This window comes from Mus caroli, unplaced genomic scaffold (assembly GCF_978045245.1).
Source record: "Mus caroli unplaced genomic scaffold, Mus_caroli_1 scaffold_1, whole genome shotgun sequence".
Taxonomy (NCBI): Eukaryota; Metazoa; Chordata; class Mammalia; order Rodentia; family Muridae; genus Mus; species Mus caroli.
The window spans coordinates 148,862,732-148,885,306 of record NW_028227256.1 but is presented as its reverse complement, the minus strand read 5'-3'; the positions used below and the strand labels follow the sequence as shown (position 1 = coordinate 148,885,306).

Here is a 22,575-nt window from a genome sequence, read left to right as displayed (position 1 = left end):
GGCTCCTGGCGGGGGTCTGAGTGTAGAACTACATTTCCCAGTGTGCATCGGGCTCTGGGAAGGCGCTTTGGGTATCGGACTGGACCGGGGAATCGCCGCTGTCTCTGTGGCTGCCGCCGCCACGGGCGCAGGTAAGTTAGGGTACTCGGGGCGCGTGGGCATCTCTCTGGGCGACAGCTTTTCACCGCTGGCCTCCCGTGCCCGGACGCGAGTCGGGCTCGGGACCCGCGAGCTGAGGTCTGGGCCGGGCGACTGCGGGGGCTGGTCGGAGGTCGGCCCGCTCGTGGAGTGTGTGGCCGGGAGCCGGGTTGCTCCAGCTGGACCTGAGGCGGTGAGGGGGACCGATGGCGGCTCGTGTGTGGGTGGGCTGAGGCAGTTTATGAATCCCAGAAGCACTTTTCTGTCAGCCCCCTGAGGTAGAGTCCTGGCTCCGCTCTCCACAACTTTCCCCCCCACAACTTGCGATCCGGTCACTCCTCACTTTTTCAATTTTGCCTCTAGATTAACGATAGCAGAATAGGCGCGGTGTGGTTGTAGGAGATTGTTTTGCTGTTTTGACCTGTTTTGTTTTGTTTTGTTTTTAGGCTTTTACTAACAAATGTATCACTTTGATGCATTTCAGATTCTCAAAGGAATATATATATCCTGGACTTGTTTATCACCGAAGCCTTATTCGTTCTCTTCTCTTTATTTCTAATAAGCACACTGGAGCAGACTGGAAAAACAAAACAAAACAACAAAAACAACCCAACTTGAACTTTCTTTCAGGTTGCCTGCTTCGGACTGTCTTGAACGTTAAAGGCAAGAGGGAAGGTTCTTAGGTTTTTTTCCTCTGTTGGGAAACCATAGGAGGCGGTGTGTGATTGTTTGCTACTTTGAAATGCTGTCTGGAAGTTTTGCTCTCTCATTGTCCTTCCTAGTTGGAGTGCTTGAAGGTGTTTTTCCTTCCCCAGTTTAACGTAAACTTTGTCCCCACCAGTCTTTTGCAAGTTCTAAAGCCCTTAAGGGCTGCGAATGTACTTATCTCAGTGGTAAAGTATTTACTTAGCTCCTCTGCTTAAAGGTCAGCCTGGCCCCACAAGGCGACTGAAGGCCTTTTAACCGCTTTTGGACTAGTATTTCTATGTGGGGAGTTGACTATTTAACGATTAAAAGTGAGACAATAGCTCCTAATACAACCTGTAGAAATGGTAACTGGGACCAGAGAGATTGTTCAGTGGTTTAGGTCACCTGCTTTTGCTTATCAGTTCCCAGCCATCCACATGACAGATGGAAACCATCTGTAACTCCAGGTCCCAGGGATCTGATGCCCTCACAGAGACTTGAATGCAGACAAAACATCAATGCACACAAATACATAATATATTAAAAAAAAAGAAATGGTATTATATTTAATTGACAGAACACCTCACCCCACCTCACCCCTCCCTCTGCCTTTGGTATGCATAACAGGCACTGTGTCTTAGCTCTAAATGACATCCTTAGTACTTGGTTTGTTTGTTTTTTTCCATTTATAAAAAGTGTAAATGATTAATTTGAGAGCTTGACTCAATATTTTAACCTTATTTAACACCAGCTAGAAAACAGATGACAACAATTTAATGTTAGCATGGGGATTCTGTGGCAGTTTAAATTCAGAATTTCTAAGCATGAAGGAATTTTCAGTTTAAAGGCTTAGGAGTATATTAAGCATCAGTTGCATTACTGCATAAGCTATCTTATATTTTTGTTTGTTTGTTTTTTCACGGCAAGGTTTCTCTGTGTAGCCCTGGCTGTCTTGGAACTCACTCTGTAGACCAGGCTGGCCTTGAACTCAGAAAAACTCAGCCTGCCTCTGCCTCCCAAGTGCTGGGATTAAAGGCGAACGTCACCATGCCTGGCCCTGTTAAGCAACAATAAAAATAATTTCAACAGTTTTTGTGGACCAGGAATTAAAAATGAACTTCCTGGGTATATTAGGATTTGGGTCTTTAACGACGATACACTGAAGCTACCTGGTAGGTCCACTGTTGTCAGGTAAAGACTTGACATAGGTCAGCTTCAAAGTTACTCAGATGCCAGAAACTTGATTTTGGTTGCTGGACTATTTGAGTGACTATGTTGTGGAAATGTCAGTGAAATAAACCCTCCTCAAGTTGCTTTTAATCATGGTTTTTATTTTAGCAATAGAAATCCTAGCTAATATATACCATGCAGTGACTTTGATTTTACAGGTTAGTCCTGTTTATTATGGAAGATGCTATATAAGCATTATTGCACCAAAAGCTGCAATGTTTTGGGTGAACAACCTTATGGCAGGGCATTTTAGAAGTTTTCTACCTTTGATCCCTTTTTGCTTGAAATGATTTTATTGGACCCAGGGTTATAGAGATTTAAAATAAATACAAATCTAACATTTCTGAAAATCTTAAATTTATTTTAAAATAATTATTTTTATTTTGCTTTTTTTGTTTTTGTTTTTATTTTTGTTTTTTTTGAGACAGGGTTTCTCTGTGTAGCCCTGGCTGTCCTGGAACTCACTCTGTAGACCAGGCTGGCCTCGAACTCAGAAATCTACCTGCCTCTGCCTCCCAAGTGCCGGGATTAAAGGCGTGCACCACCACTGCCTGGCTGGGGAGAGGGAATCTTAATTGAGAAAAGGCCTCCATAAGATTGGTCTGTAGGCAAGTCTGCTGGGCATTATTTTCTTATTTGGTTTTTGTTTGTTTGTTTGAGAACTTAGAACTCCTGGACTTAGTCTGTCTGACCTCAGCCTTTAAGAAGCTGGCACTACAGATAAGCATGGACCAATATGGCAGGCTGGAATTTTTTTTTTTTCTCTTGTTGTGCCATTTATCCTGTTGGAATGAAATCATTTAGACAAGAGAAAAGAAGACTATTATAAGTCAGAAGGTTTAGCATGAATTCAGCTGTGAACCATAAACTATCTTTGAAGGCAAACATTTTTTGGCACTTAAGAGTTGGTTCTTAGGGGGCTGGAGAGATAGCTCAGTGGTTAAGAGCACTGACTGCTCTTCTGAAGGTCCTGTGTTCAATTTCCAGCAACCACATGGTGACTCACAACCATCTGTAACGAGATCGGGCCCCCTCTTTTGGAGTGTCTGAAGACAGCTACAGTGTACTTACATATAATAAATAAATAAATCTTAAAAAAAAAAAGTTGGTTCTTAGAAGTTTGTTGACTGTTCATGTGTTAATGTTTTAAAGTCCCTCCTTCCCCGCCCCCCTGCCCCCGTTAGCATTTTATTTTCTTCAAGTTCTTTAAATCTTATTTAGTTTTTTCTTTTGAGATAGGGTCTCACTATGCAGCATGCCACTGCCTCCTGAATGATGGGAGATCTTATTTTATACAGTTTTACCTGTTTAGATCATGAATGGCCAGGGGTAATTGAAATTACTTGGCTTATAGCTTTTGTTATATTCATATTGTCACTGCCAACTATTACCTGTTCTTTGGACTTCACTTTCATGTTGTCTTGCTCCAACAGACCTTGTGATGTTTCCAGTCTTTGGCTACTGTATCCCAGCACAGGATGCTGCTTTGTACTACCAGTGCCCACAAGCTTGAGACTGTTAATGACCATAAGGTATGGCTATACTTGTCTTACATTTCTTTTCTGTTTCTTTGTTTTGTTTTGATTTGGTTATTGGCTAATAGTCTCAAACAGGAATGGAAAAGTAAAACTGGGATAAGAAATGGTCAGAGAACCTGTGATTTAAGAAAGAGTTGGAAATAGCTCAGAAAAAAAATGTTGATACACAGAGGAAAATGAATTCACCCAGTCATTTGTGAATATTTCTCCATTTTTTTTTTTTGCCTTGTTCTTTTAAATAGAGTCTTACTCTGAAGAACTTATTATGTGGCCCTGTCTGCCCTAAGACATGTAGCAATCCTGCTGTAGCTTTTGAAGTGCTGGGATTATAGGCATATTTTATCTATTAAGTTTTTTTGAGAACTTAGAACTAGAAACCTAAGTTTTTAATATAGCACACTTTTCAAGGAACCTGTATATCCAACTATATACAACCTTGTGCAAAGTATTTAAACATTTTTATTGCTTATTGTGGGAGCATGTATGTCACAGTGGAGATGAGAGAACACTCATTTGGGGTTAGGAGATGAAATTTAGGTCATCCGGCTTGTGCGGGAAGCACTTTTGTCCAGTGAGCCATCTCACCAGCCTCAAAGTAGTTTTTATATCTACTTTATTCTTTGGTTCCTTAAACAAAAGTTCTAGGGTAAGTTATCTCTATTTTACAAGATAAAACTGGGACTTAGACAAATCAGTTTGTTTGAAGTATCACATAGCGCCTGACAGTGTATTAAGAAATGAAGAATTAGCCGGGCGTGGTGGTGCACGCCTTTAATCCCAGCACTTGGGAGGCAGAGGCAGGCGGATTTCTGAGTTCAAGGCCAGCCTGGTCTACAAAGTGAGTTCCAGGACAGCCAGGGCTACAGAGAAACTCTGTCTCGAAAAACCAAAAAAAAAAAAAAAAAAAGAAATGAAGAATTATGGTTAATCTGTGTTAATCTGTTTTCAGGTGTAGCTAGGGCAAATTAAACCATCTTTTAGGCAGCCAAAAATGCTGATCTGATGGTTACAGAAGGCAGAGATTCAAGGCATTGTCTTAAGGAGCATTCCTGAAAAGTTGCTGGATACCTGAAAGAGCAAGAGAATGTGAGTAAAGACAAGAGAAACAGTGAGAGAACTGTATGTTGAGAGTGGTAAGGAGTGGTTGGTTCTCAGAGCGCCTTTAAAGCTTCCATCGAGGGCAAACAGATTCAAAGGGAGCCTGTGATCCAGAAAGCCCTCCCCAGGAGGAAATGCTTTTGGGGGTGTTTTTTGGAGAAGTATGTCTTATGGGTGCTCTGTGCCCTTAGTATCTCTAGATAAGCCTGTTATTCCCAGTAAAATAAAGTTGTTCTCTTTCCTCAGTGAAGGAAACTCAGAGCCCCTGTGAGTCTCTGTGGTTTAACTTTTGCTGTGCTGGATGTATCAAGAAGATGAAAATAATTTTGTGAAACTTCAGTCCTATATAGCTAAATGAAGAATGGCTTGAGATATACTTTTTTACTGTGTTAAAAATATGTTTTGAATGTTTATTTTAGTTTCTAAAGATGTCTATCAAAGAATCTTGTGCAAAGGAAGAAAAGTCTCAGAAAAAACAGACTATCTCTTCACCAAGTTTTAATGAAGTAAGAATTTTAATTTGCTGACTTAATGATACCTTTTTAAAAAATGTGTAATGAAAAAAAATGCACCTTATTGTTACTGTGAGATGTGAAATTTTATTGTAGAATCTATGAGATAGTTACTTTTATTATCCAAATCACAGATAAGAATTTGAGGCTTAGTGAGTAATCTTTTTGTCATTACTTCTCTGTATGTGCTCTCTTCAAGACTGGCAGTGGTTTCTATGTTGCTAACTCCACAGTTAACTAAGAGCAGTCTGCCTTGGTCTCCCAGCGGTGTCTGCTGTAGTTGATTACAACTTTTCCTTGAAACACTTTCCAGACTTGACTTCTGAGACACTTTGCTTTGTTAATTTTCCTTGTCTCATGGTGACTGTTTCTCAGATTTCTTTTGCTGGTTCCTTCATATATTTTTTTCTTGAAGTAGGCTCTTCAAGGCATTGCTACTGCAGTACAATACAGCTTCATACTCATTATCCTTCTGTCTTAGTCCTAAGAGCTGGGGCTATAGGTATGCATCTGTACACACAGCTCTTACCCATTTCCCTCTTTTATCTCTCTCTTTTGTTTGTTTGTTTGTTTTTTGTTATTTTGGTACAGGGTCTCTCTATATAGCCCTGGCTCTCTTGGAACTCACTAGTAGACTGGGCTGGCCTTGAACCTAAATAGATCCACCTGCCTCTGCCTCCCAAGTGCCAAGATGAAAGGGGTGTGCCACTAATCCAGTCTTTTTATTCATTTTCTTAAGCTATAACCTTTCAAGTACCCAAGCCCAGTTTTCCTAGTTTATTTAGTCCACTACAGTTCCATTCTTTTGGTTCAGGCCCAAAGTTGGTACATGCAGCCAGTCAGTCAGTTTCTGTCAGAGCCTCACTACTTCTGTTCTTACTATTACCATGATCTTAGCAAAGAACTTGTTTTCCTTAGTTACTCCACTGGTTTCTAAGTTCTTCTCCCTGCCTTTGCCTCCTCATGGTTTATTTGTAACACAGTGGCCCATGAGGTCCTATCCAACAATATGAGTCAGGTTACGTCACATCTCAGCTCTGTACTTTCTTGTGGATGCTCATGTTAAAAGCCCCTGGAAATGGGAAGGCTATCCACTCTCTCCTCTTTACCATTCCTTTCTTGAGTGCTTGGATTCCAAATGGGTACCGCTGTGCCTGCTGTATGTGGTGCTAGAGGTTGCACACAGGGCCTTAGATATGCTAGACGAGCCATCTGCCAACTGAGCTACATACCCAGCCCTTGTTTCTTTACTTGGTCTCCTCCATTCAGCTTGTCAATGAAGTTTTTTAAGAATACAGTTAAAAATTTTAGATCTTCCTACTTATAGCTCTTGATGTTTCTTGTCCAACTTCTCTATTTTATTTCATGTATAGCATTATCTAACATGCTAAACATAGTAGGTATTTCTGCGTTTCTACACTAGGTTTAACCTTTATGGAGGTAAGTAAGAACTTAGGGTTTATTTTATTTTTTTAAGACTCAGCTCATGATCTGCTATATCTTTGGTAAAATAATAGGTACTTCAAACCTACTTAAGCCTTTTAAGTTTAAGATTCACTGAAAATGAGACATGAGGTTTTGTCTTACAGCAATCCCATCTCACTATGTTCTTATCTGACTATTTGTATCTCACCTTTGGTGTGTAAGCACCAAGGCATCTCATTTCTCCTTGATTCTTTCTTCCTTCTAGTTGAGTCTCCCTTCTTACTAAAGTTTGTGTTTCTCATTGTTCTCAGCTCATTTTTGAATGGAAAATGTCAACTTATAGTAGTGATTAAATCATGCTTTATTTTGTGCTGTTCTGTTCATTTTTTCTCCTGAATGACATTCTTAGGACAAGAAAAAGGGAGAAATCTCAGCAGGTGCTACTAGTTCAGAACATGGTGTTAAGCCTGTTTCAACCAAGAAGAGAAAACTGGTAAGTATTCAGATACCACAACTCAATATTATTTTTATTTTTCCCCCAAGGGTATTTTTTTTCTTTTTTTTTAATTAGGTATTTTCTTATTTACATTTCAAATGCTATCCCAAAAGTCCCCCATACCCCCCCCCCCCACTTCCTTACCCACCCACTCCCACTTCTTAGCCCTGGTGTTCCCCTGTATTGGGGCATATAAAGTTTGCAAGACCAAGGGGTCTCTCTTCCTAGTGATGGCCGACTAGGCCATCTTCTGATACATATGCAGCTAGAGACATGAGCTCTGGGGGGTACTGGTTAGTTCATATTGTTCCACCTATAGGGTTGCAGACCCCTTCAGCTCCTTGGGTACTTTGTCTAGCTCCTCCATTGGGGGCCCCGTGTTCTATCCAATAGCTGACTGTGAACATCCACGTCTGTTTGCCAGGCACCGGAATATTGTTTTTCTTAATATTGTTTTCTTTCTTTTGTTTTTTGTTTTCTCAAGAGATTGACTCTTACTATATTGCTAAGCCTTGAGCTCTTGGATGATTCAGTCCTTCTGATGAACTTTTTCCAGTAGTTGGAACTAGGCTTTGACACTTGGACACAGTGAAGTTTTAATGCATAGTTAGAGGGTTTACGATATAAAAAAATTTTCTCTTTGTATTTTTATTATGCTTAGTTTGTGAAAATCAATGTGTTGTTTTCTCCTTTTATTTGCCACAAGTAATATATTAGGTTTTTACTTCTTTGTTCATATGAGTATGTGCATCTGTGCATGGAGGTAAGAAGCCAGTGTTGAATGTTTTCCTCAGTTGTTTTCATCTTCTTGTCTGAAGCAGAGTCTCTCACTAAACCTGGAGCTTACTGATTTGGCTAGGCTGATTGGCCAGTAAGCTCCTAGGATTCACCTCCACAGGTGAATAGCAGCAGCACTCAGGCAGCTAAGGCCAGGATGATTGCTGTAAGTTTGAGGTTAACCTAGGTTAATTACACAGCTATAGTTCAGCCTGATGTGTAGAGCGAGATTCTCATTTCCAAAGAAAGGATGGAAAGAAGGAAGGAAACAGTAAAAATAGGTTACAAAAGATTAAAATAGTATTTTTACATTGTAAGACTAGAGCTTGTTCCACATGAATAAGTAGTGAGTGAATGTGAATGCCTTGTGCAATACTGTATATTAGTTTAAAGTTTAAAAATTCTATGTTCTTAGGCTGTACTATATATATTAAAGCATTTTTTCAACAATAGATGAACCTTAATTTAATGTAGCCTTTTCACTTTATATCTTTAGCACTTAGCCTTTTGACTCAGTTGTAATAACAGTTTAAAACACACATTATTAAATGTATGAAATAACTTTTTTGTATCTTTCTATGAATTTTTTCTATGTAACTTAAATTTTTTCTTTAAAAATTTTGGTTAAAAACTTACACACGTGGAGATACACAGACACACATTGCCAGTTTCCACACAAGGTTAGGGTCAGAATCTGGGACATGTGACAACACGGTGCTGTCCTCTTTTGTGATATTAGTGCTTTCTTTGCACATACCTCCACAGACTTGCCTGAGCCTGTTTTTGAGGGCTATCATCTTAGAAATATGTTTGTAGTTTTCTTGTTTTGTCATCATAGATTTGACTATTAAACAGGCATTACTTGCAGCATAAACATTCTCTATTAGTAGAAACCTTTTGGTGTTGTGGACTGTTTCTTAAAACTTTTGTATAGCCCTTTGAGGGCTACAAAAGCCTCTGCACTCTCTCACTGAGCATTTCCTTGGGCATTGTTGGTGTTTTCCTGAGGTTTTCTTTTTTCATGTCTTTTTGCAGCTACGAATTCTCTTACAGTTTCATCATGGGTCACTATTACATGTATTGTCTGTCACTGATTGAAATGCAATGTGGTACATGACTGGGATTAAAGTTGTTTCAACTTATTGTTCTCTGTATCAGTCTTCTAGTGCTGGAGATCAGACTGAAGGATTTACACATATTGAGTGCATGCACTGCCAGCCCCAGTCTTATTTGTTCTCTATCACCCTTCCAACCTTTATTCCTTCCCGATCCCTTCCAACCCTCTAATACCAGGTAGGAGAGGGAGAAAGGGGTGTAGCCCTCTTTAAACTATTCCTGATGATTGAGGATGTTGAGTTCCTTGGGAGCAAGTCCAGTCTTCTGGTCTCATTGCTCATAACCACTTGGCAAACTGCAGCAGCAGGAACCAGCAGCCTCTTTCCCCACGCCTGGGATTAAAACACAGACACAAACAAAAACATATTCACATAACATAACTGGTTTTTTTTTTAAAGATTTATTTACTTATTATATGTAAGTACACTGTAGCTGTCTTCAGACACTCCAGAAGAGGGCATCAGATCTCATCAAGGATGGTTGTGAGCCACCATGTGGTTGCTGGGATTTGAACTCAGGACCTTCGGAAGAGCAGATGGTGCTCTTAACCGTTGAGCCATCTCTTCAGCCCCATAACTGGGTTTTTAAAGAAACCAAAATTCTCACTACACCCTCTAGCTGGGCTGATTGACTTTTTTTTTTTCTGCTGAATTTATTAACTTACTGCTTTCATTTTTTTCCCCATATGTTTTGCTTACATTTTCCCATAAATATCTCCCGTCTTTTAATGGTGGATGTTTTGAACTTTTAGCACAAACTGTTACTCTACTTTCCACATTTAGTTATTTTCTTATCATTAGACTATTTATACATAGTGTTTATGCTCTCTTTAGCTTTTTGTACCTGCATCCTCTGATTACATAGATTCAATGGTGGAATTGAGTCAGACAGATGTGTTTCAGATCAGGACAGTGTCACTAACCTTCACTGTGATGATCAGAAAGAGGCCAAACTTTGTAAGCATTGGGTGCTTTGTTTATAATAAAGATAATAATGTCTGCCCCAAGATGATTAGAAAGATTAAGTAAATTATTAGTGGACCTTGGGTGTGAACTCAAGGTCCCAGAGAACTCTCCATTCCCCAGGCACCCTAGCACGCCCAGGATCTTAGGATCACAGGTGAATGGAACACAACATCTGTTGCAACACCACCAGGAGTGCCTGGGACTAGCAGGAGCAGGGACACAGGAACCCCGCCCAACCAGTGACTCCAGTTCCTTCTAGTTGGCGCTGGTCTACCTTGGTTTTGAATTCAGCAGACAGCGCCACGGCTCCCAGAGGAGGTACCACTTTCAGGCGCTCTAACATGCCCAGGAACTTAGGATCCCAGGATCCCAAGAGCTTGGTCACACCAGGATCTCAGGGTATCAGAGGAAGCTTGACTGCCAAGAACTCTTGACACACCCAGAATCTCAGGACCACAGGATCCTGGAATCACAGGATCACAGAGAATGCTGGACTCTGAGAAGTTCTGACTCAAAGGAGACTATAGGAAGGACAGGCTCCAATCAAATATGTCGAGGGCAGGGAGCACTTGAGATAATCAGATGGCAGGAGGCAAGCATAAGCACAGAAGCAACAGAAACCAAGGTTACTTGGCATCATCAGAACCCAACTCTCCCACCATAGCAAGTCCTGGATATATTATCACACTAGATAAGCAAGATATGGATCTAAAGTCACTTCTCATGATGATGATGGAGGACTATAAGAAGGACTTAACTCCCTTAAAGAAATACAGGCGAACACAGATAAACAGGTAGAAGCCCTTAAAGAGGAAACAGCAATATCCCTTAAAGAATTATAGGAAAACACATCCAAACAGGTGAAAGAATTGAACAAAACCATTCAGGATCTAAAAATGGAAATAGAAACAATAAAGAAATCACAAAGGAAGACAACTCTGGAGCTAGAGGACCTAGGAAAGAAAGAAGTCAGGAGCCATAGGTGCAAGCATCACCAACAGAATACAGGAGGTAGAAGAGAGAATCTCAGGTGCAGAAGATCCCATAGAAAACATGGACGCAACAATCAAAGAAAATGCAAAAAGATCCTAACACAAAACATCCAGGAAATCCAGGACACAGTGTGAAGACCAAACCTACGGATAATAGGTGTAGATGAGAAGATTTCCAACTTAAAGGGCCAGCAAATATCTTCAACAAAATTATAGAAAAAAACTTCCCCACCCTAAAGAAAGAGATGCCCATGAACATACAAGAAGCCTACAGAACTCCAAATAGTTTGGACCAGAAAATAAATTCCTCTTGTCACATAATAATCAAAACATCAAGTGCACAAAACAAAGAATTTTAAAAGCAGTAAGGGAAAAAGGTCAAGTAACATATAAAGGCAGACCTATCAGAATTACGCCTGACCCCAGAGACTATGAAACCCAAAAGATCCTGGACAGATGTCATACAGACCCTAAGAGAACACAAATGCCAGCCCAGGCTACTATATCCAGCAAAACTTAATTACCATAGATGGAGAAACCAAAGTATTCCATGACAAAACCAATTTTACACAATCTTTCCACAAATCCAGCCCTTCTAAGGATAATATAGGGAAAACTCCAACGCACAGAGGGAAACTACACTCTAGAAAAAGCAAGAAAGTAATCTTTCAACAAACATAAAAGAGGATAGCCACGTGAACAGAATTCCAACTCTAACAACAAAAATAACAGGAAGCAACAATGATTTTTCCTTAATCTCTCTTAATATTAATGGACTCAATTCTCCAATAAAAAGACATAGGTTAACAGATTGGCTATGTAAACAAGACCCAACATTTTGCTGCTTACAGGAAACCCACCTCAGTGACAAAGACAGACACTACCTCAGAGTAAAAGGCTGGAAAATAATTTTCCAAGCAAATGGTCCCAAGAAACAAGCTGGAGTAGCCATTCTAATATTGAATAAAATCGACTTTCAACCTAAAGTTATCAAAAAAGATGAGGGATACTTCATGCTTATCAAAGGTAAAGTTTACCAAGATGAACTCTCAATTCTGAACATCTATGCTCCAAATGCAAGGGCATCCACATTCATTAACGAAACTTTACTAAAGCTCAAAACACACATAGCACCGCACACAATAATAGTGGGAGACTTCAACACTCCACTCTCATTAATGGACAGATCATGGAAACAAACTGACAGTGAAACTAACAGAAGTTATTAAACAAATGGATTTAACAGATATCTATAGAACATTTTATCCTAAAACAAAAGGATATACCTTCTTCTCAGCACCTCATAGTACCTTCTCTAAAATTGACCACAAAACAGGCCTCAACAGATACAAGAAGATTGAAATAATTCCATACATCCTATCAGATCACCAAAGACTCAATTGGAAAGGAAGAAGTCAAAATATCACAATTTGCAGATGATATCTATCTAGTATATATAAGTGATCCCAAAAATTCCACCAAAGAATTCCTAAACCTGATAAACAACTTCAGCAAAGTGGTGGGATATAAAATGAATTCAAACAAATTAGTGGCCTTCCTCTACACAAAGGATAAACAGGCTGAGAAAAATTAGGGAAACGACACCATTCATAGTAGTCACAAATAATATAAAGTACCTTGGTGTGAATTTAGTAAGCAAGTGAAAGATCTATATGATAAGAACTTCAAGTCTCTGAAGAAAGAAGATCTTAGAAGATGGAAAGATCTCCCATGCTCATGGATTGGCCGGATTAATATAGTAAAAATGACCAGGCAGTGGTGGCATACTTCTTTAATCCCAGCATTTGGGAGGCAGAGGCAGGCAGATTTCTGAGTTCAAGGCCAGTCTGGTCTGTATAGTGAGTTCCAGGGCTATACAGAGAAACCTGTCTTGAAAAAAATATACACACACACATATATGTATATATATATAGTAAAAATGGCCATCTTTTCGCTGGGTGTGGTGGCGCACGCCTTTAGTCCCAGCACTTGGGAGGCAGAGGTAGGCGGATTTCTGAGTTCGAGGCCAGCCTGGTCTACAAAGTGAATTCCAGGATAGCCAAGGCTACACAGAGAAACCCTGTCTTGAAAAACCAAAAAAAAAAAAAAAACCAACCAAACAAAAAAGAACTTCTCGGGGAATCACCATCCCTGGCCTCAAGGTATAATACAGAGCAATTGTGATAAAAACTGCATGGTATTAGTACAGTGACAGGCAGGTAGATCAGTGGAATAGAATTGAAGACCCAGAAATGAACCCACACACCTATGGTCACTTGATCTTAGACAAAGGAGCTAAAACCTTCCAGTGGAAAAAAGACAGCATTTTCAACAAATGGTGCTGGCTTAGCTGGCGGTTAGCATGTAGAAGGCAACCGGACCCAGTCTTAGATCTTTGTACAAAGCTGAAGTTTAAGTGGATCAAGGACCTTCCCATAAAACCAGATACACTGAAACTTATAGAAGAGAAAATGGAGAAGAGCCTCGAACATATGGGCACAGTGGAAAAATTCCTGAACAGAACACCAGTGGCATGTGATGTAAGATCAAGAATGGACAAATGGGACCTCATAAAATTGCAAAGCTTCTGTAAGGCAAAGGACACTGTCAAGAAGACAAAAAGGCCACCAACAGACTGGGGAAAGATCTTCACCAATCCCACATCCCATAGAGGGCTAATGTCCAATATATACAAAGAACTCAAGAAGTCAGACTACAGACAAACAAATAACCCTATTAAAAATGGGGTACAGTGCTAAACAGAATTTTCAACTGAGGAATACCGAATGGCTGAGAAGCACCTAAAAATGTTTAGCATCCTTATTCATCAAGGAAATGCAAATCAAAAAACCCTGAGATTCCACCAGTCAGAATGGCTAAGATCAAAAACCCAAGTGAAAGCAGATGCTGGTGAGGATGTGGAGAAAGAGGAACACTCCCCCATTGCTGGTCAGATTGCAAGCTTCTACAACCACTCTGGAAATCCGTTCTGCAGTTCATCAGAAGATTGGACATAGAACTACCTGAGGATCCAGCAATACCACTCCTGGGCATATACCCAGAAGATGCTCAAACATGTAATAAGGACACATGCTCCACTATGTTTATAGCAGCCTTATTTATAATAGCCAGAAGCTGGAAAGAACCCAGATGTCCCTCAACAGAAGAATGGATGCAGAAAATGTGGTACATTTTCATAATGGAGTACTACTCAGCTGTTAAAAACAATGAATTTATGAAATTTGTAGGCGAATGGATGGATCTGGAGTATATCATCCTGAGTGAGGTAACCCAATCATAAAAGAACACACATGATATATACTCACTGATAAGTGGATATTAGCCCAGAAGCTCAGAAGCTCCCAATACCCAAGATACAATTCACAAACCACATGAAACTCAAGAAGAAGGAAGACCATAGTGTGGATACTTCTATCCATCTTAGAAGGGGAAACAAAACACCCATGGAAGGAGTTACAGGGACAAAGTGCGGAGTAGGGACTGAAGAAATGACCATCTATGACTCACCTAGGGATCCATCCCATTTACAATCACCAAACCCAGACACTGTTGTGGATGCCAAGAAATGCTTGCTGACAGGAGCCTGATATAGCTGTCTCCTGAGAGGCTCTGCCAGTGCCTGACAAATACAGAAGTGGATGCTCACAGCCATCCATTGGACTGAGCATAGGGTCCCTAATGAAGGAGCTAGAGAAAGGACCTGAGGAGCTGAAGGGGTTTGCAGCCCCATAGGAGGAACAACAATATAAACTAGCCAGTACCCCCAGAGCTCCCAGAAATTAAACCACCAACCAAAGAGCACACATGGTGGGACTCATGGCTACAGTTGCATATGCAGCAGAGGATGACCTAGTGGGACATCAATGTGTGGATTGGTCCTTGGTCCTATGAAGGCTCTATACTCCAGTGTGGGGGAATGCCTGGGCCAGGAAGTGGAAGTGGGTGGGTTGGTGAGCAGGGGGAAGGGAGAGGGGGAGGGTGTTTTTCGTAGGGGAAACCAGGAAAGGGGATAACATTTGAAATGTAAATAAAGAAAATATCCAATGAAAATAAAGTAAATTATTACTAAGTTATGGCAGTATATTCATAAGACAAATGTTTTCCATTCCCTGTAATTCCAACAATAATACACAATTTACATTTTCTAAATTTTCTTTTTAATTTCAGAAACCAGATGATACAGACAATGTATATTATAATGCAAACAGAAAAAACAGTCTTAAAAGGTAAATTCTCATTTTTTTTCCTTGATATCTTTTTACAGTTTTGGCTCAGAATTAGGCTAAAACAGTTTTTTAGTACTTGGGACTGAAATTGGGTATTTTTGCGTGCTAGGCAAGCACTGGGCTATGTCAGCACCCTTGGGGTTTGGAACAGAGTGTTGCTGTCCATGTAGATCAGGCTAGCTTGGAACCTGCCATTTAGCTCAGGTTAGATCTTGAACTCAAGATCCTCTTTCCAGATTTTGAGCTACCATGGTAAACATCAGACTACATATTTGTTTATTTAAATTTTAATTATTTTTATGTTTATTTATTTTATGTGTGCCTTGGTATAGTATGTTTATGGAGGTTAGAGAACGACCTCGGGGGAATAGGGTTTTTCCACTATGGAGGTCCAGGCATGGAACTCAAGTTGTCAGGCATGGTGGGGGCAAGTGCCCTTACCCGCTGAGCTCTCTTGCTGGCCCAGGACTAAATAAACCTTGGATTTGCTTTGATTAGTACTGTTCTGCATGCAGATACTTCTTGTAATGTCATTATTAGAAGTTTAAGAAAAAGTTAAGTAAAAATTCATTAAAACTTGTATAAATGCACTCAGATACAGTATAGATTATTATTAACTCTAGGGACTCGGTTTTGATACATAATTATAATAAGATCCATAACTTTATTATATTGCTAGTAAAGAACTTGGGAAGCTAATTTAGAAATCATACATAGATTATCTTTATATATATTACCTGTGAGGAAATATGTAATTTTACAAGTATAGATATGGCTCTAAAATTAATTAACCATCATGTGATTGCAACTAAAGATGTAAAGAATAATGTTAGACACAGGGAATTTAGTTTAATTTTTTCATTCTTTGGATAAGATTTTATAGTTAAGGAATTTTTGTTAATAATGGGGATAAGTTGGGCATGGTGGCGCACGCCTTTAATCCCAGCACTTGGGAGGCAGAGGCAGGTGAATTTCTGAGTTCCAGGCCAGCCTGGTCTACAGAGTGGGTTCCAGGACAGCCAGGGCTACACAGAGAAACCCTTTCTCGAAACCCCCCCTCCCCAAATGGGGATAAATACAAAAAGTATAATGTGTACATTAAGTTTCAGACAGTTATGAGTACTCAGTGTGGGTTCTGGGAATAAGACTCAGACCTTCCTTGTGAGCAGTACAGACTCTTAAGCACTGAGCCTCTAGCCCGGTTTCTTACATTTCTCACTAGTTTAGAATGAGCCTAGTTAACTCAAACGTAATGACATACTGCAACAGAATGTATAACAAATATAACTAACCCAAGTTTCTGTGCTGCTTTATAGATTGAATGTAGAAGTTTTCATTCCTAAAAAGAGACTAAAATTCAGTTCTTCGACCCAAGCGGCATCTTATTTAAATAATAATCAAATGACTTCACACAGTTGTTCATCAAATGGAACTAAAGATACTAAAGTTAAAGATTGTAAATTGACAAATATTGGAAGTAAGCTTAATTATGAAGTAAAAAACCATAGCCGCATTAAAATTACCAAAGATATGAAATCTAAAGCTGTAGACCAGACAAAGGAAAAGAATTGGCCTTCTTTGCTTATTCAGAAGAAGATGAAAGAACTCAAGAAAGAAAAAAATAATAAAGACAGTTCTGAAGAATTGGAGAAATGCAAGAAAAATCACCTTCCTCAGAATTATAATTTCAGCAATATGATCAAGGAATCATTTGAATCAGGAAGAAAGAAGATTAGCTTCAAAATTCCAAAAAAATCCTCTACTACCCTCCAGAAGCTTGCCGAAGAAAAGGTCTTTAGTGTAGATTCTAGCAAGTCAAAGACTAAGCAGGAGCAGAAGCAACACTTGCAAAGTCACCAGATGTCATTAAATCTGGACAGGCACAAAACTGAAAGCTCATTTTCAGATTCTACACACAAGCAGTCTGTTTGTGAGAGGATAAGAAAGGACCATTGTGAGCACCAAGGAACGAGTGGTTCCAATTCTAAGGAAAGTCATGCCCAGGTAATGTATAAAATGAAGGGTTTGGTTTTTAGTAAAAGTATTTAAAATACTCAGGATTTAGTTGCTTCTGTTATGATGATAATCACAGAGGACTGATTCTAATTTAGTCATGTAGATAAATTGTGTTTGTGTCCTATATTATTTTTTGTCATTCTAGCTTCCTTAGGATAATATTGATACCACTTGCTTTTGGAATCATAGTGCAGTATCTGGGTTCTTGTGCTCTGGGACATAGAACTGGACACGGACCTGCAGATATTCGTAAGCAAAAGGAGAGAATTTATTCACAAGGAATACCATTCTAGGCAGCGACAGCTTATTAGGAGAAGATAGACTTCTAAGGGGAGGAGGTTGGCCTGGCCAGGATGGACTTTAGCCATTTAAGTTCCTACCTACTGCACAAAAATTTGCAGTTTTTTGTTACTTTAGTGTGGACTTTCTGGCTTATTTTAGCTCTGGACTTTTCTGTGGGTGCTCTGTTACATGTAGTTCTACATACAGCCTTGTACATTGCGTTATCACACCTTAAATTAGAATCTTATTCTACCCAGGGTATATCGTATTATAATAGGTACACTTTCTCTGTGCTTGTGCCTGTTGTGAGAGCCAGCCATTCCTGGGGGGCAGTGTGTGTCTGTGCCATGTTTCAGACTTCTTTTCCTACTTATTTTCCTTATATGCTATTTTTGGCAAGGCTTTGTGAAACTAACTGCTGCCCTGTTCTGCTTCAATTTCATGGCAGATGTTAAGTATTCATAACAAAAAGGAATGTGCTATGCAAAGAGTAAGTTCCCATACATAGTCCTTTGATATAAGCTCTGTAGTAGTCTCTTAGGTTTTTCTAATCTCAGATGAGCCTGCAGGACTTACCATTCTAAAGGCGTATTTCTTCAACAGATTACTTTCTCAGTTCTGCTGTTTCAGACACTGCAATAAAATAGTCTGTAAGAGACACATGGTTTTGATTTTAGAGACTTAACTCATGTAAGGAGAAAGAGTTCTTTAAATATAATAAAGTAATTCTCACTTAATATTAGGATGTATAATGTAAGAATAATGCAGCCTTGGTACACTATTACTTAAGAGAGACTGACTAGAGAGACCAACATTTATATGGAGAATAAAAGAATAGGTAGAGCTACTCAGGTGAAGGTGAAATGGGATGGAATGTGGAAGCAGGAATAGTCTAGGCAGAAGGTCTTTCACTGTTTATATGAACATCAGTGTATCCACTGAGATTTCATGGTTCTAGTGTCTTGGAACAAAGAATTGTACAATTTGATAATTATAGGAATAAAGATTGATTATCAAGAAATATAATGGTGGCCCTGAGAATGGAAGTAGGCTAAAGAGCTAGCATAAGTTCCCTGGGGTTCTGATCACCTCCCATATTTGTGTAGTGGAAGCTTTTCTTGTGCATGTGTTGATCTTACGTGTAATCCTAGTAGAGATGCATCCAGTCTTTCTGTGAACTGACTTCTTTCATGTACTAATCTTGATGTCTCTGTTGTGTCACAACATGAACAGAATTCAGGCTAGAAACTTTGGCACATTCATTCTTCTAGATTACATTAGCATTTGTGAATCACTTTAATAACCTTTCTCTGACCTTTTCTATGGTGAAATAAATTATTCACCTTTAAGAGAACTTTTAGAACTTTGGAATATTATAACTCTGGCACTTTAAAATCTGGGTGTAATAACACACAACTGTAATTCTAGCACCTGGGAGGTGGAGAAAGGAGGTCCAGGATTTACAGGAATTCACTCTGAGCCTTGTGAATTCAAGGCCTGCCTGGACTGAGTTAAACTAGACTGTGTCCTAAAAACAAACACAAAACCCCACACACACAAAGAACCTGTGACACTGCATGCTTATATAATCCAGTATTCTGGAGGCTGAGGCAGGTTATTGTCACAAGTTCAAGGCTAGCATGTTCTGCATATAGCAGAAGAAAAGAGACCGAGACACACAGATACACAAAGAGAAGTATTGCATAGAAATTCAGCGTTAAATAAATGAAGTATTGCATAGAAATTCAGTGTTAAATAATAGGTGATTTTTATGTCTGTGCTGGTTTGAATAAGAATAAGAATGCCCTATAGGCTCATATATTTGCTTAGTCTTGATTGATGAACTAGCTGTGCAAGGATTGGGAGGTGTTTCCTTGTTGGAGGAGGTGTATTGCTTTGGATGGACTTTAAGATTTCTAAAAGCCAAGCCAGGCCCAGTGTGTCTCTGCCTGCTGCTTATGGATAGAATGTAGTTCTCAGCTGTTGCTCCAGGGCTATGCCTGTCTGCTTCCTGCTGTGATGATCATGGATGAACCCTCTGAAACTGTAAGCAAGCCTCCCAGTTAAACACTTTTATAAGAGTTTACTTGTCAAGGTGTTGCTACATAGCAATAGAACAATAACTAAAACTGTCTCATAGGAAAGCCTAGCATTTTGTTTTGTATTTCATAGATGAAAGGGAGGCACGGAGAGGTAATCAGGGAAGCAAGATAGTCATGTTTTTTCATTTAGTGTCAATTCTACTCCAAATAAAACTGTTGACCTTATTCAGTATATTTAATAAAGCATATAAGGTGCAGCCTAAGTAAAATGCCTTCTGTTTGCATTTGTAATAGGCTTAGGAAATGTCAAAGACAGTTAAGATAATTTCCTGCATTGTTATGTGGTAAACTCACTGACCTTTCTGGAGGTCACATGAGATTAGACAACACCGGGTAGGACTAGTCTAAACAAGATCACATAGGAACTTAGAATGTCTAGTTACAAGCAGTTCATTCTAGCTTCCTTGACATTTGAGGTGATTTCTCATATCCCTCAGGGTGTTTATTAATGTCTAGAGACATTTTTGTTTGTCAGTGTGGTGCAGGCTGACAACATGGTTCAATGGATGAAGGCACTTGGCACCAAACCTGATAACCTAGTTTTGATCCCTGAGACCCACATGGTTGAAAGAGAAAGCTGACTTCCCCAAGTTGTCCACACACACACACACACACACACAGAAAATGAGGGAGGGCTGGGGAGAGAAGGAGAGAAAGAACCAGTTCTGATAGCTGGCAACTTGAGTCCAGAGATGCTGTTATACATTATATAAGACCTGACTCAAAACCCTTTTCATTTCAGAGTTTTGAAACACCATGTTCTTCAGTGTCATCTGAGGATACCCAAGATGCAGATGAAGAGGTTACTGATGCACTTATTTACTTTGATTATTTTAAAGAAATTCAAAGTTCGTTCTTTCTTTCTTTTGGGGGTGTGATGTGGGACAGGGTCTCATTAGGTAACCCAGGCTGATTTCAGATTTGTGATCCTCCTCCTGTCTTGGCCTCCTGAGTGCTGGAATTTCAGGTATACGACAGGGTGCCTTGCTAAGTAGTTCCTTCCTTTAGTAAAATGTCTGTAAAAACCTTGGTAGGAAAATAACGATGTCCATTTAAACTCCATAAAAATCGTATCCAAGCCGGGCAGTGGTGGCACATGCCTTTAATCCCAGCACTTGGGAGTTTGAGGCCACCCTGGTGTACAGAGTGAGTTCCAGGACAGCCAGGGTTACACAGAGAAACCCTGTCTCAAAAAACAAAACAAAACAAAACAAAACAAAACAAAGAAAAATCCTATCCATCGTTTGGTTTATTAGGAAGTTCAGTTTGTAAGTGTTAACTATGTCGTCCAAGAGCTAGGGATGTAGCACAGTCAGTAAAGTGTCTGTTTAGCAGTATAAGGTTCTGGATTTGATCCTACCTAGCCATGGGGAAAAAAAATCTTTACTTACCTTTTGCTTTTGCTTCAGATAAGCTAATCTGTTTTAAACAGAGGGTGGTGTTCATGGGCCACAAGTTACTTTTATTTTAGTATAATGTTATGCTTTTGTATATGTATACCTGGATTTGCCAAAATGCAGTGCAACACCTACACATTCTTTCTTTTACTACTCAGCAATAAGATGAGCTTGTTTGCTTTCCTGAGACTCCAGAAAGGAACTGTTTTTAAAACTGGTTATAGATCCATGTATTCTGTGAGGTGTCTTTGTGACGTATTGCTTTCTTTTCATATTAAATATCTGCAGTAAGTAACTCAGATACTTCACTGGAGTCTTTTACAATGTAGATGCAGATAGTAGAAGAGCTCCATGCTGCACGTGTGGGGAAAAGCGTGGATTTGCCTGTGGTTCCACCGTCTGGAGAGCTCATGAGCATGGAGATTGACCTGGTGGATGAGGATGCACATCCCTCTGCTGGTGTGTACTCTGTATGTTAACTTGTGATCTCTGCTCTTCTTAGAATTGATGTGTCAGAATTCATATTTTACAGTGTAATGATGAGGATGTTAAAATGTGTTCACTTAAAATCATAATGTGTATCTCTTATCTTGCTAGGCCATTAGACGTTTTCTCTTTCTCAAGAAGTAATAAAGTTATGCACTGTCTTTTATTCTTGCTCTTTTATAACTTTTAGCACTGATCAGATACACAGTTTGTTTAAAGGTATTATTTTCATGGTTTCCTTGTTACTATTGTAAAGTTTTGATTATTTTAACTATTGGGAGCCAGTAATACCAATCAAAGTACTGGACATTGTGTTACATACCTGTTGTCCTAGCACTCAGGAGGTTGAGGCAGGAGGATTAACAGTTTAAGACCATACTGGAGTACATAGAGTCCCAGGACAGTTTTTTCTATATGGTCTTATATATTCCTTGTCTCAAAATAAAAATAAATAAATAAATAAATAAATAAATAAATAAGATTACCTAGATTAGTATACCATGTTAAATTCTCTGTAAAAAGTATAGTTCTACCTTTGTCCATATTTAAAATACTCATTTTACAAATTTCTAAGCATTTTCCTATATGATCTAAGAGGAAATTTAACCAGATCTTCGCAAAGGTCCTATGAAATAATGCTCCTACTTTTATATATTTTCTTTGTTTTAAATATATTTAGCTTCTCAGTGATACATTATTGAGGATATAATAAAAGTAATTCATACTTCTTGAGTGCATAACTACCAGATACAGGATTTAGAACCATAGTTACTGCTGGGCAGGTCAATTTGTGATTAAAATATATCCCCAAACAATTTATGATAGTTTACTGGTGTGGAAACTTATGATTACTGTTTTTGTTTTTTGTTTTTTTATTTTTTGTTTTTGTTTTGTTTTGTTTTAAGAATTAAAGTAATGGCCAGGCGTGGTGGCGCACGCCTTTAGTCCCAGCACTTGGGAGGCAGAGGCAGGCGGATTTCTGAGTTCGAGGCCAGCCTGGTCTACAGAGTGAGTTCCAGGACAGCCAAGGCTATATAGAGAAACCCTGTCTCAACCCCCACCCCACCCCAA

General features: G+C 39.4%; 1 protein-coding gene across 7 annotated transcripts in view; it reads left to right on the top strand.

The window, feature by feature from the left end:
* The first annotated feature begins 15 nt into the window (after positions 1–15).
* The window catches only part of Swt1 (SWT1 RNA endoribonuclease homolog), a 55,683-nt gene continuing 33,123 nt past the window's right edge, over positions 16–22,575 (top strand). Inside the window, exons 1-9 of one of the 7 annotated variants that reach the window (XM_029478266.2) lie at positions 22–131; positions 623–801; positions 3,489–3,587; positions 5,111–5,197; positions 7,038–7,121; positions 15,163–15,221; positions 16,538–17,225; positions 20,364–20,423; positions 21,348–21,477. In XM_029478266.2, coding sequence (XP_029334126.1) covers positions 3,534–3,587; positions 5,111–5,197; positions 7,038–7,121; positions 15,163–15,221; positions 16,538–17,225; positions 20,364–20,423; positions 21,348–21,477 — 1,162 coding nt within the window. In that variant the 5' untranslated portion in view covers positions 22–131; positions 623–801; positions 3,489–3,533. Of the gene's footprint in view, positions 132–622; positions 1,998–3,488; positions 3,588–4,542; positions 4,680–5,110; positions 5,198–7,037; positions 7,122–15,162; positions 15,222–16,537; positions 17,226–20,363; positions 20,424–21,347; positions 21,478–22,575 lie in introns of those variants that run through there. The other 6 variants (XM_085841852.1, XM_085841857.1, XM_021174547.3 and 3 more) reach the window with 6 other exon arrangements.